At 30.8% G+C, this 15,761-nt stretch overlaps 2 protein-coding genes across 3 annotated transcripts; both read left to right on the top strand.

The window, feature by feature from the left end:
- Positions 1–42: 42 nt before the first annotated feature.
- On the top strand, positions 43–5,611 carry LOC124936361 (protein MLN51 homolog). 2 transcript variants are annotated; one of them, XM_047476858.1, is made up of 9 exons: positions 43–838; positions 1,233–1,317; positions 1,396–1,598; positions 1,679–2,076; positions 2,595–2,706; positions 3,804–3,929; positions 4,357–4,412; positions 4,501–4,889; positions 5,437–5,611. In XM_047476858.1, exons 1-8 carry the CDS (start codon positions 357–359, stop codon positions 4,629–4,631), a joined length of 1,593 nt encoding a protein of 530 aa, XP_047332814.1. In that variant the 5' UTR covers positions 43–356; the 3' UTR covers positions 4,632–4,889; positions 5,437–5,611. The 2 variants fall into 2 exon arrangements, with proteins under 2 accessions (XP_047332814.1, XP_047332813.1); XM_047476857.1 differs by having other exon boundaries at positions 45–838; positions 1,679–2,331.
- Positions 5,612–12,198: 6,587 nt separating this feature from the next.
- LOC124935758 (gibberellin 3-beta-dioxygenase 1-like) lies at positions 12,199–13,814 on the top strand. The gene is made up of 2 exons (XM_047476182.1): positions 12,199–12,703; positions 13,204–13,814. Exons 1-2 carry the CDS (start codon positions 12,219–12,221, stop codon positions 13,775–13,777), a joined length of 1,059 nt encoding a protein of 352 aa, XP_047332138.1. The 5' UTR covers positions 12,199–12,218; the 3' UTR covers positions 13,778–13,814.
- Positions 13,815–15,761: the final 1,947 nt, after the last annotated feature.

Raw genomic sequence — 15,761 nt, 5'->3', positions numbered from 1 at the left:
TTAATTTATTTTTGAAAAAGTAAATATAAAAGAAAAAATTGAAGCATATTATTCATTTAAAGTTTCTCAAACACAAAAAATGAGAATTAATAATAGATGGAATTATTGTATAAATATTAAAAATGAATGTTATAGTAATAATACATATTTAATTTATAAAACATTTATATGTACAGATTAATAGTCACACGTGCAACACGTGACCGAGAAATTAGGGTTTATGTAATTCAATCTTAACCTGACAAAAGATTGAGGATAAACCTTCAATTGTTTTTCCATTCCTTAAAAAATGTTTTTCGTCTGAAATCTTGCGGGAAGTCCCATCCTTTTCTAGTATACGAAAAAGGAAGGAAGACATGGCAACCACAGAGGAGGTAGTGTACGAGAGTGATCCGGAGGAGGAGACAACGTTGTCTCTTTCCATGCGGAGGAGGGAGGCTAGCGATGAGGAGGAAGGGACCGAGGATGAAAAAGAAAATAGGGAGAATAATATGTCCAGGAATATTAATTCTAGGGCTAGAATTGCTCCGGACAGTGAATCGGACTGTGAGGGGGCAGCTGCAGATTATGATGATGATGATGAAGACTCCGATATTGAGGAGAAACGGGATAAAGTGGTCGAAGCAAAGTATGTTGAGGTAGGGGATGATGAATTTGGTGCTCCAGAAGTAGCAGGAGGAGAGAGCACCGGGAAGTCTGTTGAAGAATCTGAAGACGTCAAGGAACTGCTTCCATTGGAAAAGGAGAAGATAAAAAACGAACCTTTTGCTGTTCCCACTGCTGGAGCTTTTTACATGCACGATGACAGGTTCCGAGACAATGAAGGTGGTCGGCACAGGTACTGCCATCAAGTCTAAGACTATTAGTTACTACTTCAATTCTAAATGCAAATGATCCATTGTGTACAAAGAAGACTATATATACTTAGCTAGAGCCTAGAGCTTTGTAACAAGCCTTGATATAATATGTGAAGAACTATTGAGGAGGTATCATCTTAATGTTTTTGTATAGCTTCATAAAAGTACAACTTTGCTCTCTACAGTAAGTTATTACTAAATTCAACTCTTCTTGCTTTTAACCCTGTTTCTTTTTTAGTTACATTTTTTCTATATCATTTCTTTGTAGATACAATTTTGATTTGTTTGTTTTGTTTTGTTTTGGTTCTTCTAATTTTTCTAATCGTTTGAAAATTCTTAATTTCAAATTTGTTATTCTTGTGTGAATTGTTTTAGGCGTACACTTGGTGGAAGGGAATTGTGGGAGTCGAAAGATGATTGTAAGTGGGGGCATGACAAATTTGAAGAGATGACTCTGCAGGTTAGAAATGATCAATCTTTATGATAGCACTGCATTATCTATTGTGGGACTCCAGCCTAATGTTTTGCAAGTTTTCAGGATAGGAGAAAAACTAGAGGTCATTATCACACTCATGGAAGAAACCAGGGTTCAGATCCTCGTTATCCTAGAGAAAACAAGTACAAGGCTTCCAATAACATTGATGAAAATCGTGGACTCAAGAATGTGAGAGGCAGAGGTCCAAGAAGGTACCAGCCTTCTGCAAATAACAAGATGGAGGTGCCTCTGATCCAAGAAAAACAGTGAGTAAACAATACATTTATTGTGTGACTCATAGTGTACATGCTAAATATAATAATACATCATTGTTTTTTGTTACTAGATTTGTGAAGTCAACTAAAAAAGACTCTCAAAATTTAGGGAGGTTTCCAACTGTAACACCAAATGAAGAATTTGATCCAACTTCTATCAGGAAGCAAGTCTTTGCATCAAGCTTGAATTTTGCCTCTCCCCCATTTTATCCTTCTTGTTCTTCAAACAAAGATATCCCACTGACTGAGAAAAGAGACGTCAAAGTTGGGACTATTGACCATAACCTTCGGTCTTCAGTACCAAGGCAAAAGAACTTATCCGCTTCGGATGCTATGGAAAAACTCTATGTTAATGATTCCATTTCTCAAGTTTCTGGGCAGTCTTCAACTAGGAAGACCGTATCATCTCAAACTCCAATGGTCCACAGTTCTTCTCAGCCAAGGGCTCAAGGCAGAGCTATAGCACCAGGAACCCCCCTTCACCAACAAGTCCATAAAAGTTCTCTTCAGAAAACCTCTACTTCAATAGATTTGCCTGTTTTTGAAGAAGCAGAAATTTTATCTGAATTAAGTAATCCAAAATCTGCTTTGGTTGGGAAAAGAAGGGGTAGTTTGCAAGTTAGTGAAAAAGGCTCATTTACTTATAGTGGGGCTCAGGTTATTGGATCATTTGAAAATATGGATGGTGATAAAAACATTTCTGCAACTCCAGCTTTCTTACCAGGTTAGCCTTGCATTGGGAAAGCATGACATTGATATGAACTTCAGTTGTTGCTTAGTGGACTCTTTTTTCTCAACACTCACCAAAAAAATAGCACTCTATTATCAACTCTAATTTTCTCACCATCTTAAACTTTACTTTTGTTTGGCTTATAATTTAAATTCATTAGGATTTTGCTAATTTCAACTTCTTCTCTCTCTTTTTTCTTTCTTAAAAAACTTCATACAATTATATATGGTCTGGTTATTGGTGGTTTGGCCATGCAGTTATGTCATTTGGAAGCCAGCATTCTGGTATGGAAGTTTCAACTGTAGGTATGGCTTTTCCAGGTTACGTCGGTCAACCACAACATGGGATGGGAAACTCTAAGATGACATGGTATAATGTTTTTCCTTTTCATAGGAATTCAAAGAACATTACGTACTAGTTATCTTTTGAAAAAAATAGTTGTACAAGTATTCATTCTTTTTCGTTGGATATGTCATTGGATTTTATTTTACAGAAAAGCTAAATGTGCTTAATGCATTTAATCTTCTAGCTATCATTTGAGTTTATAAAAGTTTGTTACTCACAACTGTCTATAAACATTTTTTTCTTTCTTTTCTGAAATAGGTTTCTAATTAAATCTCATGTGCATGAGGAATTTTATTGATATATCTTCAACAACACCATAGTAGATATGAAATTTATTTCAAAAATTAAAATATAACAAAAGAAGAAAAAAAAGTTTCATACGGGTCAGGCTCCAACACATTGTCTTCTTTTTTAAATATGACTTTATTTATTCTTTTATGTATGCTTATTTTTATTTGAAGTTATTTTTATTTGAAGATGTAGATTTTTGTAATGTTTATTTGAAATGATTCCATTACTTATTGCTATTTTTTTTCTCTTTGGAAGGTGAAAAATAGTATGAAAAGAATTGGACATACATTAATATTTTGAAGACAGCCAAACAATATATTGTTGGAAGTATTTGCTTAAATACGATTTTAGTACCTATTTTTATAACTGAAATCATGACTAGCTTAATCATTATTATATGATTGTTGTACATGTCATATTAATGATTAAGGAAAGTATTTTGATACATCCATTCTCTTTTTCTGTTCCTTTTTTTTCTCTTCCTCATACATACAAACACTTGCAAGTGCATAAGCTCATCCACACAAAATCTAATTTCACCATGGGATGAAGACTTCAGAAGTATTTAACATTTTTTTATCTGAAAATGGAGAACCATTTTATTAATAATCCTAAAAAGAGTTTACATCTTCAAACATGAAATGGAGAGAGCAAAACAAATTTTGCCTCCAACACAACTATTTCATCTTGAGGCACAAAAAATAATATTTTGTACATCATGATTCTTTATTGTCACTATTATGTTTTTTTTTTCTTACAAATATTAATTACGATATGCCCTTTATCTGTTAAAACACCGGTAAAAAAGTTAATTTATATATGACATGCAGGCTACCAGTGTTGGCAGGTGCTGCTGTTGGAGCACTAGGGGCTACATATGGTTCACCTTATATTGGTGCTGATGGTACTTATCATACTCACCAAACAACGCAAGCATCTCCTTCAGTCACTCTAAGGTGTAAAAAAAAGTTTTTTTTTTTTTAAGTTTGTTGAATTTTAGAATGAGAAAGAGATGTATTTGATATATTATTCTCGTAAATATGTTATACCTATTTATACAAGTGTTGGAGCAGATTTTCCTCGATTAGGATAAATAAGAAATCCTAAAATATCACAATTAATTTTATTCTAATTTCTTCAATTAATAAAATCAGAATTCCTAAAATGTCTCAACTAATTTATTAATATCTATCTATCTATCTATATATATATATATATATATATATATATATAAACAATTTAGAGAATAAGATAAACTTGGTTTGACAATTTATCTTGTCATGATTGTTGTTTGGGTGGAATCTGGTTTTGCTGGTTCACTTTATCTTTTGACATTATAAACATATAAATTCTGATTGATGTTGGATTCATCTTTGTTTCCAGCAAGGAGAGTATTGCAAATAAATCAATTGATGAGTGGAAGCCTTCACAGAAAAATGGTAAGATGCATGATTTATACTTTCTTTATCTAGCCAAAGTGGGCATTTCGTCAATTTTGCACACAAGCAAACTAATTCCTGTCTGCAGAAATTGTTGATGAAGAGTTTGGTCAACGACAAAGGAGTACTCGCAGGCGAGTTCAAATTTCATGTTTCTCACATTATCTTCTCATTTTTTTTTATTTGTTTTTCAGAGCCAGACATATTATTTCAATGTAGTCTTGCTTTTTGTTGTTACTTGAATGGTAGAACCTTGCGGTTCTAGATTTACACGTGTCTATTCAACTAGTGCAGATACACAACAATGAATTTTGGCATGAAGTGATTGTCTAAGATATATATGGTGGGTATGAATAACAAGATAAAGATTGAATTCCCAGTCTTGACGACTATGCAGAACCTCCTCTGCGCCCTTTGTGCTCTACAACTCCTTATTCTGAAGCACTATGGGCTGCAGTATATGCCATAATATTTTAGGTAATAATTATTTTTCTCAAAATTTTGTCCCTGTTACTGAAAGGCATAAATTTTAACAAAAAACTCTTAATATGTAAACATGAAGATTCAGCTTCAAACATGGCTGGGTTGAGTGGTTAAATTGAAAAGCTTTTGTATCCCAATACCCTTATTTTTTAGATGAAAAAGTAAGATTAGGGTTGTTGTTGTAAATATTTATAGGAAAATTTATTGATTTGATTAGAGAAACTAATAAAAAACTCTGTAACTCTATTCTTCTTCTTCTTATTCTTTGTCTTTTTTCATTTTAGGATTGAGGATTATTATTTTGCAAACAGAATGTGATTATTTTGACATAATTCTGCTAAAAAGTTCATCAAATTCACTTTTCCCATAAAATAAGGGTATTTCAATTGTATATATTTACTACCGAATCGTCAGTTCCTTCATCCTTGTAGTTACATTTGTGTGTGAAATAAATTTTTAATTTCCCCATTTTTTCCCCTGAATTTGGTCTAATGTAAGGTTAGCCAGTTTAATAACAATTTATCATCTCTACTCAATCTAGGTACTTTTCTGATCATGCTGCGGTGGATATCAACGTTTCAGCTTGTTGGGGTGGAATTTTTTTTTTTTTTTTTTTTTTGTTTGTTTGTAGTATTGTATTCCATTTCAAGAGTTGATGAAGTAGTAGCTCTTTTAGTCTCTTTTTTGTGAGATGCAATGGTGATCTTCCTTATTCTTTTTTTTAAAAAAAAAAAATGGTTTTCTGGTGCCCTTTGTTTTGATATTGAAGCAATATAAAATAGAAATAACTCAAAAAGAACAAGGATCTATCTGCAGCTTCAATTTGGTTTAGTGACTTTGATGTAATCTATAAGGCTCTCTTATGAATTTTGTTTGTCCCCATTTTCATTGCAATAACCTGTTAGAGATTGTTTGATATCCTAATTGGTTTATTTGAGTGAAATTAGTTATCTAAAATACGGTGGTTCACTATAATATATATATATATATATATTATTGAAAAAGTGATATATATATATATATATATATATATATATATTAATAATGGAGAATAGAGGGGAGAGTATTATTTATTTTCTTTGTCTATGGGATTGGCCGACTACGTATTGAAATGAAGAATCTTCAACAGTTGTAGAGGTAAAATCAACTCTCCTTTATTCAATCTCTTTTTGTGTTTCTTTATTCATTTTATTTTAATCACTTTTTATCAACCCACTTCTTCTTCTACTATTTTTATACTTTTGAGTTGACATATATTATATTATATATATTTATAAAAACTATTAGGTATTCCAGGGAAAAACTCTCATTTTATAACATAAAGTTTTGATTTCATGTGGAAAACTTTAGATATTTATATATATATATATATATATATATTTATTTTAATATGATCTATTTAATAAAATAAAAAATATTTAAGAACAATAACAAAAACCTAATTTAAAAAAAAATAGAAAAAAGTGAGACAAAATAAAAATATATAAATACATTTAATTAGCTAAAAAAACAAGAATTATATGATTCCAAGATAAAAACTATCCAACTTAAAATTAAAATTGTAACATTTCTAATAATACTATAAGATAAAACAGTTAAAACGAAAGTTTGGGATCCTGTATCACAATTTTTCTTGTTATACATGAATTTGTTTAATGCGTAATAAGTTTGAATTTTCTTTTATTTATATTCGTTTTACTAATATAGACTTAGTATTTATTCAAAATTAGAATCTTCAGCGCTGATAATGCTATGGAATACACAAACACAAAATTCATAAAGTTTTAGCACAATAGAGCATAATTATTCAAAGACCTTGTCATAGAAATTTTCAACAAAATGGTCAGGCATAACGAAAACATAGACATATTCTTAATGTTGTTCGAGCCCTTCTCATTTCGTCATCTTGTCCCGATAATTTTTGGGGAGAAGCAACTTTCACCGGTGTTTATACTATTAATTGTATTCCTTCTACTGTCATAGGTAACATCTCTAAATTTGAACATCCTTTTAATCGAATTATGAATTATTAAACTCTCAAAGTTTTTGGATGTGCTTGTTTTGTTCTATTACAACCTCATTAGTACATCAAATTAGAATCCCAAATTCGATTATGTTGTTTCTTAAGTTATAAAATTGAACACAAATGATATAGGTGTTGGGCCATTGTTTCAACGTCTTTATATCTCTCGTCATATATCATTATGTGAAATAAGATATTTCTAACTCTATCTAAATTTAGAGTCAATGAACCTCCTACTCAATTTTAACTTTCCGTGATCTTACCATACATTTGTTTCCTGAAATTTCTTGTGTAGGATTATTTAACAACTCATTCGACTCAATTCCACATGCGTTTCCTACACCGACATCTTCTCTATCTCAAAATTATGCACATACCTCATTTGATCCTATCATCCAAGAATCTTCATATTTACTACCACCACCACTACCACTTCATCGTACTAATCGTGTAAGTCAACATTTTATTTGTCTCAATAATTTTCATGTGTACTCAACTATCTCTCTATGAACCTTGTTTTTTCGTGAGACCAACTCTAACCTTTTATGGCAACAAACAATGACAGAAGAATTGCAAACATTTGCCAAAACAAAAACTTTGGACTAGATTGATTTACCTTCACATAAGTATATTGTTGGTTGCAAATGAGCTTTTAAAATTAAGATACAAACATATTGTTAATTGAACGATATAAAACTCGCATTGTTGCTAAAAGATACACTAAAAAATATGATATTGATTATGAGGAAACGTTTGCTCATATTGCTCGTTTGATATCGGTTAATAGTCTCATTGCAGTAGTTGCTAGTAAAAGATGGTAACTATTTCAAATGGATGTCAAAATGCATTTTTTAATGATGAACTAACAGAAGATATGTATATGCAACCTTCACTTGAGTATAATCATCCTCCAAATAAAATTTATAAACTCCGAAAAAAAATTTATGGTCTCAATACAACTCCTTGGGAGTGGTTCGCCAAATGTAGTAATTCACGATCTCAAGAACTTTTTATATCAACAGTTCGAAATAAAAGATTTTGAACATTTAAGTTATTTCTTGTGCTTAAAATATTTTCCGATTAATCTGATTGTTATTTATTACAAGTTAAATAAGCAATTGATACATATCTCGAGCCGATATTATTGACACAAAAGTTGTTAACACTCTTTTGACTTCACGGATCACTTGTCTGCTACTAACGGTACTTCACTAAATGATGAAACACTTTATTGACAACTAGTTGGTAGTTGTATATATCTTATTGTCACTCGTCCATATATTGGGTTCGTTCGATGCTACCTATATAGGTAGTGCCCCAATCCACTAAATAATTGACAAATGTCAATCCTTAAATTTCTCTCTCACTTAACTAACTCATAAATCTAACTATAGTTGAGAATTTAAAGTATAAAATAATATATTAAATTATTTTTTATTTAAAAATAACATAATGCTTTTAAATCATTATTAATTAAATATTTATATTAAATAATTATATATATATATATATATTGTATGAGAATAACATAATAATTTTTTATATATATTTAATGATATTTTATATTGATAATATTAATTAGATTAATATTAATTAGATGTATATCACATTAATATTAATATGGTTGAGAATTTATAGGAAAAAAATTATGCATTAAATTATATATATATCATTAAATATATATAAAAAATATTATGTTATTCTCATAAAAAAATATAATGATTTAATTTTTTTTGTCACTAATAAATAATATTAATGTGATATATATTTAATTAATAATATATTTTTTAAAATTATTATGTTGTTTCTTATTAGTACATAACTTTCTTAATGTGTTAATATTATCGGTAAAAAAATATATAACATTCTTATGTCATTAACAAATAATATTAATGTTATATATATTTAGTTAGTTCTATTTTTTTTAAAATTATTATGTTATTTCTAGTAATTAATATATATATATATATATTTACTTAATAATGATTTAAAATAAAAAATTATAAAAATATTTAATATATTATTTTCTCCATTAAATTCTGAACTACAGTTATAGTTAGGTTTATGAGTTAGTTGTGAGAGAGAAAAATTTAAGGAGTGACATTTGTCAATTATTGAGTGGATTGGGGCACTACCTATAAAGGTAGCATCGAATTAACCCATATATTGCATATATTGTCCATATTGTGAGTCAATCTATGTTATTTTCTTGTACTACTCACTTTTCTACCGTTCTTCGTGTTAGAATATAAGATAATATATAATGTAAGATATTATCATAATATTATAAATTGTGATAATATAATTAATATAATATAATTAGTATAATATAATTAGTATAATATATTATTAGTTTCCTTATAAACTCAATGTAATGTTTATATAATAGACATAATTTATGTAATTCAATATATATAATTCTAATACAATTTCTTTTTATTCTAACATGGTATCAGAGTCTTATTATCGTCACTCAATCAAGTGATAGTCTTCCGCTGTCTCCATCAATGATTACTTTAGCCATTGATGGAGGGCTCTAATAATTTTTTATTAATTATTATTACTATCTTTTAATAATATTTTATTCTTTCAAATAATTATATTGATATTTTTATTTTTTTCGACGATCATATTCTCTAAGTTTGTTTTCAGTTGTTACTTTATCCCAGTAGTTAATGTGAGAGTAAATGAATACTTGGGTCGGATTGCGGGTTGACCCGCCCATAAACTTAAAACGGTTAAAAATAAAATTAAAAATGCTATAGGTATGGTTCAAACTTGCAACCTAACAAAACAAGTTTAACCTTTTAACCAACTAGGCTAATAACACTTTAAATTTTAATTTCAACCCAAAATTTGATAAACGCGTGACATTTTAACAATATAAGTTCAACTTTTTAACTAACTAATATATATATATATATATATAATGATGCTTAATTTTTAAAGTGTCTGGATTGTTGGGTCGAGAGTTGTGGTTAATTTGCATATATGTGAGAGTAAATATATACTTGGGTCGGATTGTGGGTTGACCCACCCATAAACTTAAAACGGTTTAAAATAAAATTAAAAATATTATAGGTATGGTTCGAACTTGCAACCTAACAAGTCGGGTCGAGAGCTGTGGTTAATTTGCATATATGTGAGAATAAATGAATACTTGGGTCGGATTGTGGGTTGACCCGCTCATAAACTTAAAACGGTTAAAAATAAAATTAAAAATGTTATAGGTATGGTTTGAACTTACAACGTAACAAAACAAGTATAACATTTTAACCAACTAGACTAATAACACTTTATATTTTAAATTCAACCTAAAATTTGATAAACGTGTGACATTTTAACAATATAAGTTCAATTTTTTAACTAACTAATATATATATATATAATGATGCTTAATTTTTAAAGTGTCCGGATTGCCGGGTCGAGAGCTGTGGTTAATTTGGATATATGTGAGAGTAAATGAATATTTGGGTCGGATTGTGGGTTGACCCGCCCATAAACTTAAAACGGTTAAAAATAAAATTAAAAATGCTATAGGTATGGTTTGAATTTGCAAACTAACAAAGGAAGTACAACCTTTTAACCAACTAGGCTAATAACACTTTATATTTTAAATTCAACCCAAAATTTGATAAACGCGAGACATTTTAACAATATAAGTTCAACTTTTTAATTAACTAATCTATATATATATAATGATGCTTAATTTTTAAAGTGTCCGGATTGCCGGGTCGAGAACTGTGGTTAATTTGGATATATGTGAGAGTAAATTGATACTTTGGTCGGATTGTGGATTGACCCGCCCATAAAAATTTTACCGTAATATTTTTTTCACGGTTTTTTATATTATTATTCGTGCAAATGCACGGGATACATGCTAGTTATTTATAATGATATTTCACTAAGCACATCAAAATTGATTGTTATCTGATGCAACATCGTGTCATTAATGGTACATTAATTGATTCTTATTTCTCTGTAAACTCAAATTGACGACATTTTTATCAAATCTCATCATAATCGACGTTTTTAAGATTTAGATTTCAATCTAAAGTTGTTCGAATTTTTTTTAAGGAGAACTAATATGACACTTGAGCGTTAAGACTTTAACTGAGTTATAATTCTATCATCTTAAATATATATAAAAAAATAAAATTTTCAGTCTCCCCACAAACCTATACAATAAATCTTTTATTAGGGCATGAAGATTTTTATATATTGTTTTCCAATGATTTGGTACACAATCATAATAGAGCTCTGTCCTTGATAATGCTTATATATAAAAGTAAGAAGTTTGGGAACACTTAGGTGGTGGTTGTTGTTTTATTGTTTGTTGTGTTAATCTCCTGACCGGCCGGCCAACCTGACCACGTGAAGACCACTGCACCCATAGCATGCCTTTCACGAGCACATGTCCTCTTATTATTATTATAATAATTATAATTATTATATATGGATGTTAATTTTATGTTAATTTGCAATTAATTAATTAAGGATTCCATTTTCATCCCACAAACACATGAGAGCACAAAATACCAAAAGGGACTTTATAGTACGTATAGTATATCTCTAATTAATTCTTTCATGGGATTGCCAAAATATGGAAGAAAGCAACGTTAACAATTAAATTTAATTCAAAAAAAGAATGAATTTGGTTGGTTTAATGGTGGACAAGATTACCCTTCCATTATACACGATGACCCAAAGTATATATGATGAGTATTCATCAACATGGGAAAATGATCGGTATGAAGAGGGTATTTTAGACATTTTGTCACAAAGAGACGTTTGTGGGAAATGTCATGTAGCTAGCTAGCTAGCTAGGTATTTGTGGGCCGATCGAGTTGGATTAAGACTAAAGAAGAAGACGAGGACAAGACAAGCGCACATGGTGACTCCATAGAGCCCCCCTTCCCTTATGAGAATTTTCTATTTTCCAATCCTGTTCATAGATTTGGGGAGTAAGTATGTAGAGAGTTGCTTTTTTAACTTTCTATTTTTATGTGGATGTGTATAGAGGACAAAATGGTCCTTTCATGTTTGTGTTGTTTCCCGGTTTGTCCACTACATGCAATTACTCTGGCTCCCTTTCATTTCCTTGTCCCCCCCTCCCATCAACCCTATCTCTAAATATTAATGATACTCCAAACATGTCATTGTCTCTCAAATCAAACCACCCCTAATTAATTTAGAACAATTCAAAATTTGCATATTTATAATTCCCATGCCATTTCATACATTTCCCATGCACCATTTCCTAACACTACTACAACAAATACTCCTCCTCCTCCTCGATCATGCCTTCGAGAAGAATTAGAACCGATACTATGATCAATTTGCACTTGGACTTGAGTTCTATGAAAGAACTACCCGAATCCCATAGGTGGAGTCCTTCTCGTCGCGATCTTCCTCGTAAGAATGTAGACAATTACAGGCTTAGAAATGCATCCACCGCGAGTGTGCCGGTTATTGATCTATATGACCCAAATGCAATGAAACTCGTGGGCCATGCATGTCGGACGTGGGGTGTCTTTCAAGTCACAAATCATTGCGTTAGCTCGAGTTCTCTTGACGCAATTGAATCTTTTGGGAGGAGCCTCTTCTCTCTTCCTCTTAGCCAGAAGTTGAAGACAACACGCACTCCTCAAGGCATTGCCGGTTATGGCATGGCTCGGATATCTCCTTTCTTTCGAAAGCTCATGTGGTCCGAAGGCTTCACCATTTTCGGATCACCTATTGATCATGCTCGCTTGCTTTGGCCTCAAGACTACATGAAGTTTTGGTAATTAATTAACTCTCATCTCTATGCATGTAATTGTGCTTAAGCAAATGTTTTTTTTTTTCTTTTTGAACAAATAAGAATTAATTGATAAGAAGAAAAAGAAGGTGTTTATACAATTAAAAATAAAATTAGGTTTGAAAAGAAGAGATAGATAGACGTGCTTATCAATTAATTAATGTTAACTAGCTAGGTTTAGCAAAAGAGAATGGATGGATTGTTATATTAAAATGGCAAAGTACTAAATTAAATATTAAAGAGATTCGATCTGAATCAAACAATTACAAAGTGCAAAAATTAAAGATACGGTCCCTCAAAGAAGATTTGACTTGGAAAGCAATCATTCAATTACAACAACAAATTAAAAAACATATCATTCAGACCCACATGTTGCCTTAATTTGCTTTCTTCTGTATCCATAGAAACAGAATCTTTGTTATCCTATCTTCTTCTTCTTCTTTTTTTTTTTTTTTTTTTTAATTATTTTAATTTCTCATCATCAGTGCCATAATTGAACAATATCAGCAAGAGATGAAGAATCTTGTCCAAAGGCTCATGTGGTTGATATTGGGTTCCTTAGGAATGACCCATGAAGATATCCAATGGGGCGGATCCAATGGAGATTTTGAAGGGGCATGTGCCGCCATTCAGCTCAATTCTTACCCTCCCTGCCCCGATCCGAACCGGGCCATGGGTCTTGCAGCCCACACGGACTCCACCCTCTTAACCGTCTTGTACCAAACGAACACGAGCGGTTTGCAGGTTCATCGAGAGGGATTTGGGTGGGTCACGGTTCCACCAATACCGGGCGGGCTCGTGATCCATGTGGGTGACTTGCTCCACATACTATCTAACGGGTCGTACCCGACTGTGTTTCACCGGGCTATGGTGAATCGGACTCAACATCGTCTTTCGGTTGCGTATTTATATGGGCCGCCAACTTATGCCAAGATTTCTCCATTGCCCAAATTAGTGGATTCAAGGCGTCCAGCCCTTTATCGATCGGTGACGTGGGCCGAGTATCTCCGCACAAAGGCCAAACATTTTAATAAAGCCCTTTCCATGCTTCGTCTATGATGATTTGTTTTGTAATTTCGGAACCTAGCTATAGGACAAATAATAATTAATGATATATAGATTCTTCTTCTTATTATTATTATTGGCTGGCTAGCTAGCTAGGGTTTCTTAGAGTATATAGCCATGCACCTCTAGCTCATTATAAGTTAAGCAAAATCTTATAATTATACCATGCATGTCTTTTGGAGACGATATTAGGTTTTAATGTCATTAATTGCCCATTGTTCTATTGGATTAATTGCACATTAACAAGAACTTGGAAAAGAAGAAGTGATTTTTTATTTTATTTTATATTTGATTAAGCTATATAATTAATTTGTGCCATAACATATATTTATAAGTTTATAACCCAACATCTTAATTATATAAGTATAGAAAAACATTGATAGTCATGCATAATGCAATAGATCCAAGGAAAGGACTTAATACAATTCCAAATTATAATTAAGGGCATTTGCTTGACAGCTCATGTGGAATAATGGAATGGAATCAAAATGATAGAAATAATAAGTGTTTGAAGAATAGATTTGGGAATAAGATTTTTGGAATTATTACTAAATATTAAATATTAGGGAATAACATAATTCACAAAAAAAAATAAAAAAATATAGGGTTTAAAAATTTCAATTCATTAACAAAATACTAAAATATTCTTTATTTTAAATTATTATTATTTTATTATATATACATTTAAGTCTTTTTATAAAATTTTTTTTTACAATTCCTCAAAATCAACACTAATCAATATTTTTCAAACAAACTCTATCAAAACATATTAAGTTATAAATTCTCGATCAGTCTCAAAATCCTAAACTCTTTTCACTATCTAGGCCACTTTGATGGGTTTGTTAAAATATATTATAATATATTTGTAAAATATTATTACAATATTATAAAATTGTGATAATGTCAGTATTATATTATTATATTATATTAACTTTCTTATTTGTTAATTATAATGTCTATATAATAGACATAACCTATAATATTTGTTAATTATTAAATGAAAGGGTTTACTTATATTCAAACACAAAATTTAGAATCATAAAAAAAAAGTTATACTACCTAATATATTTAATAAAAATAAAATATATAATTATAATATATTATATAAAAACTATTCTAATATATATTAAAATTTAAATAATTCATAAAATATATTTATTAATTAATATTTAAATTTAGGACTTTAAATAGGGGACTATGCAAAAGCATAACACTCTCTGGCCGGAACTTATATCCATTATTATGATCAGAAGTTCAGAACTAATTGGGGGAGAAACGTGTATCTGTTTGAATAAAAAGAAAACCCACCCAAAATTTAGAACTAATTTGGGAAAAGGCTTGTTTGAATAAAAAGAAAACTCACTGTCTTTAATTTATGATATTTTTTTTCCATCCTTTCTTCCTTATGTTTTCTATAACCTTGCAAGCTGAAACATTATATATAAGTAACTCCTTCCCTGCCTATAACTAAAACCCCACACACCCACACAACAGAATGACAATCCTAGTCGTGTTCCTCCTCCTTAACACTGAAAAAGAAGGATAATTGAGGTGGGCTTTATGAATTTTCTTAAGTTGATGACAGTGCACTGCAGCATTTTTCATGGTGATCATCTCAACTTTTTGATCCGTATAACCTAATCCGCATAAGTATGGGATGTAATCGTCTGCCACAAGGTCATACATGAGGTTAGCTGAAGCAACAGCAGAATGAAAGACTAAATAAAATATAAAGGTTACATGAGCTTAGAGGAGGAATTGTGAGTGGAATCCTTGCAGAAGAATGATTGGAAGAAGGACAGGTCCATTCAATAAACCCTTCCACTTGTGCCGGGACGGAGGAGCAGGAGGAGTTGGAGTTGGCAGTCCACTGAAAAGACACAAGATACGTTTCCTTCTGATTTGTCTTCGAAAATGATAGTTTCAATGGATTAACAGTGACACGAACACTAGGGTTCATGGTAATGGTTGGATTAAA

Source organism: Impatiens glandulifera, chromosome 4 (assembly GCF_907164915.1).
Source record: "Impatiens glandulifera chromosome 4, dImpGla2.1, whole genome shotgun sequence".
Lineage (NCBI taxonomy): Eukaryota > Viridiplantae > Streptophyta > Magnoliopsida > Ericales > Balsaminaceae > Impatiens > Impatiens glandulifera.
The sequence above is the reverse complement of the archived record's forward strand: the minus strand, read 5'-3'. Positions and strand labels throughout refer to the sequence as shown.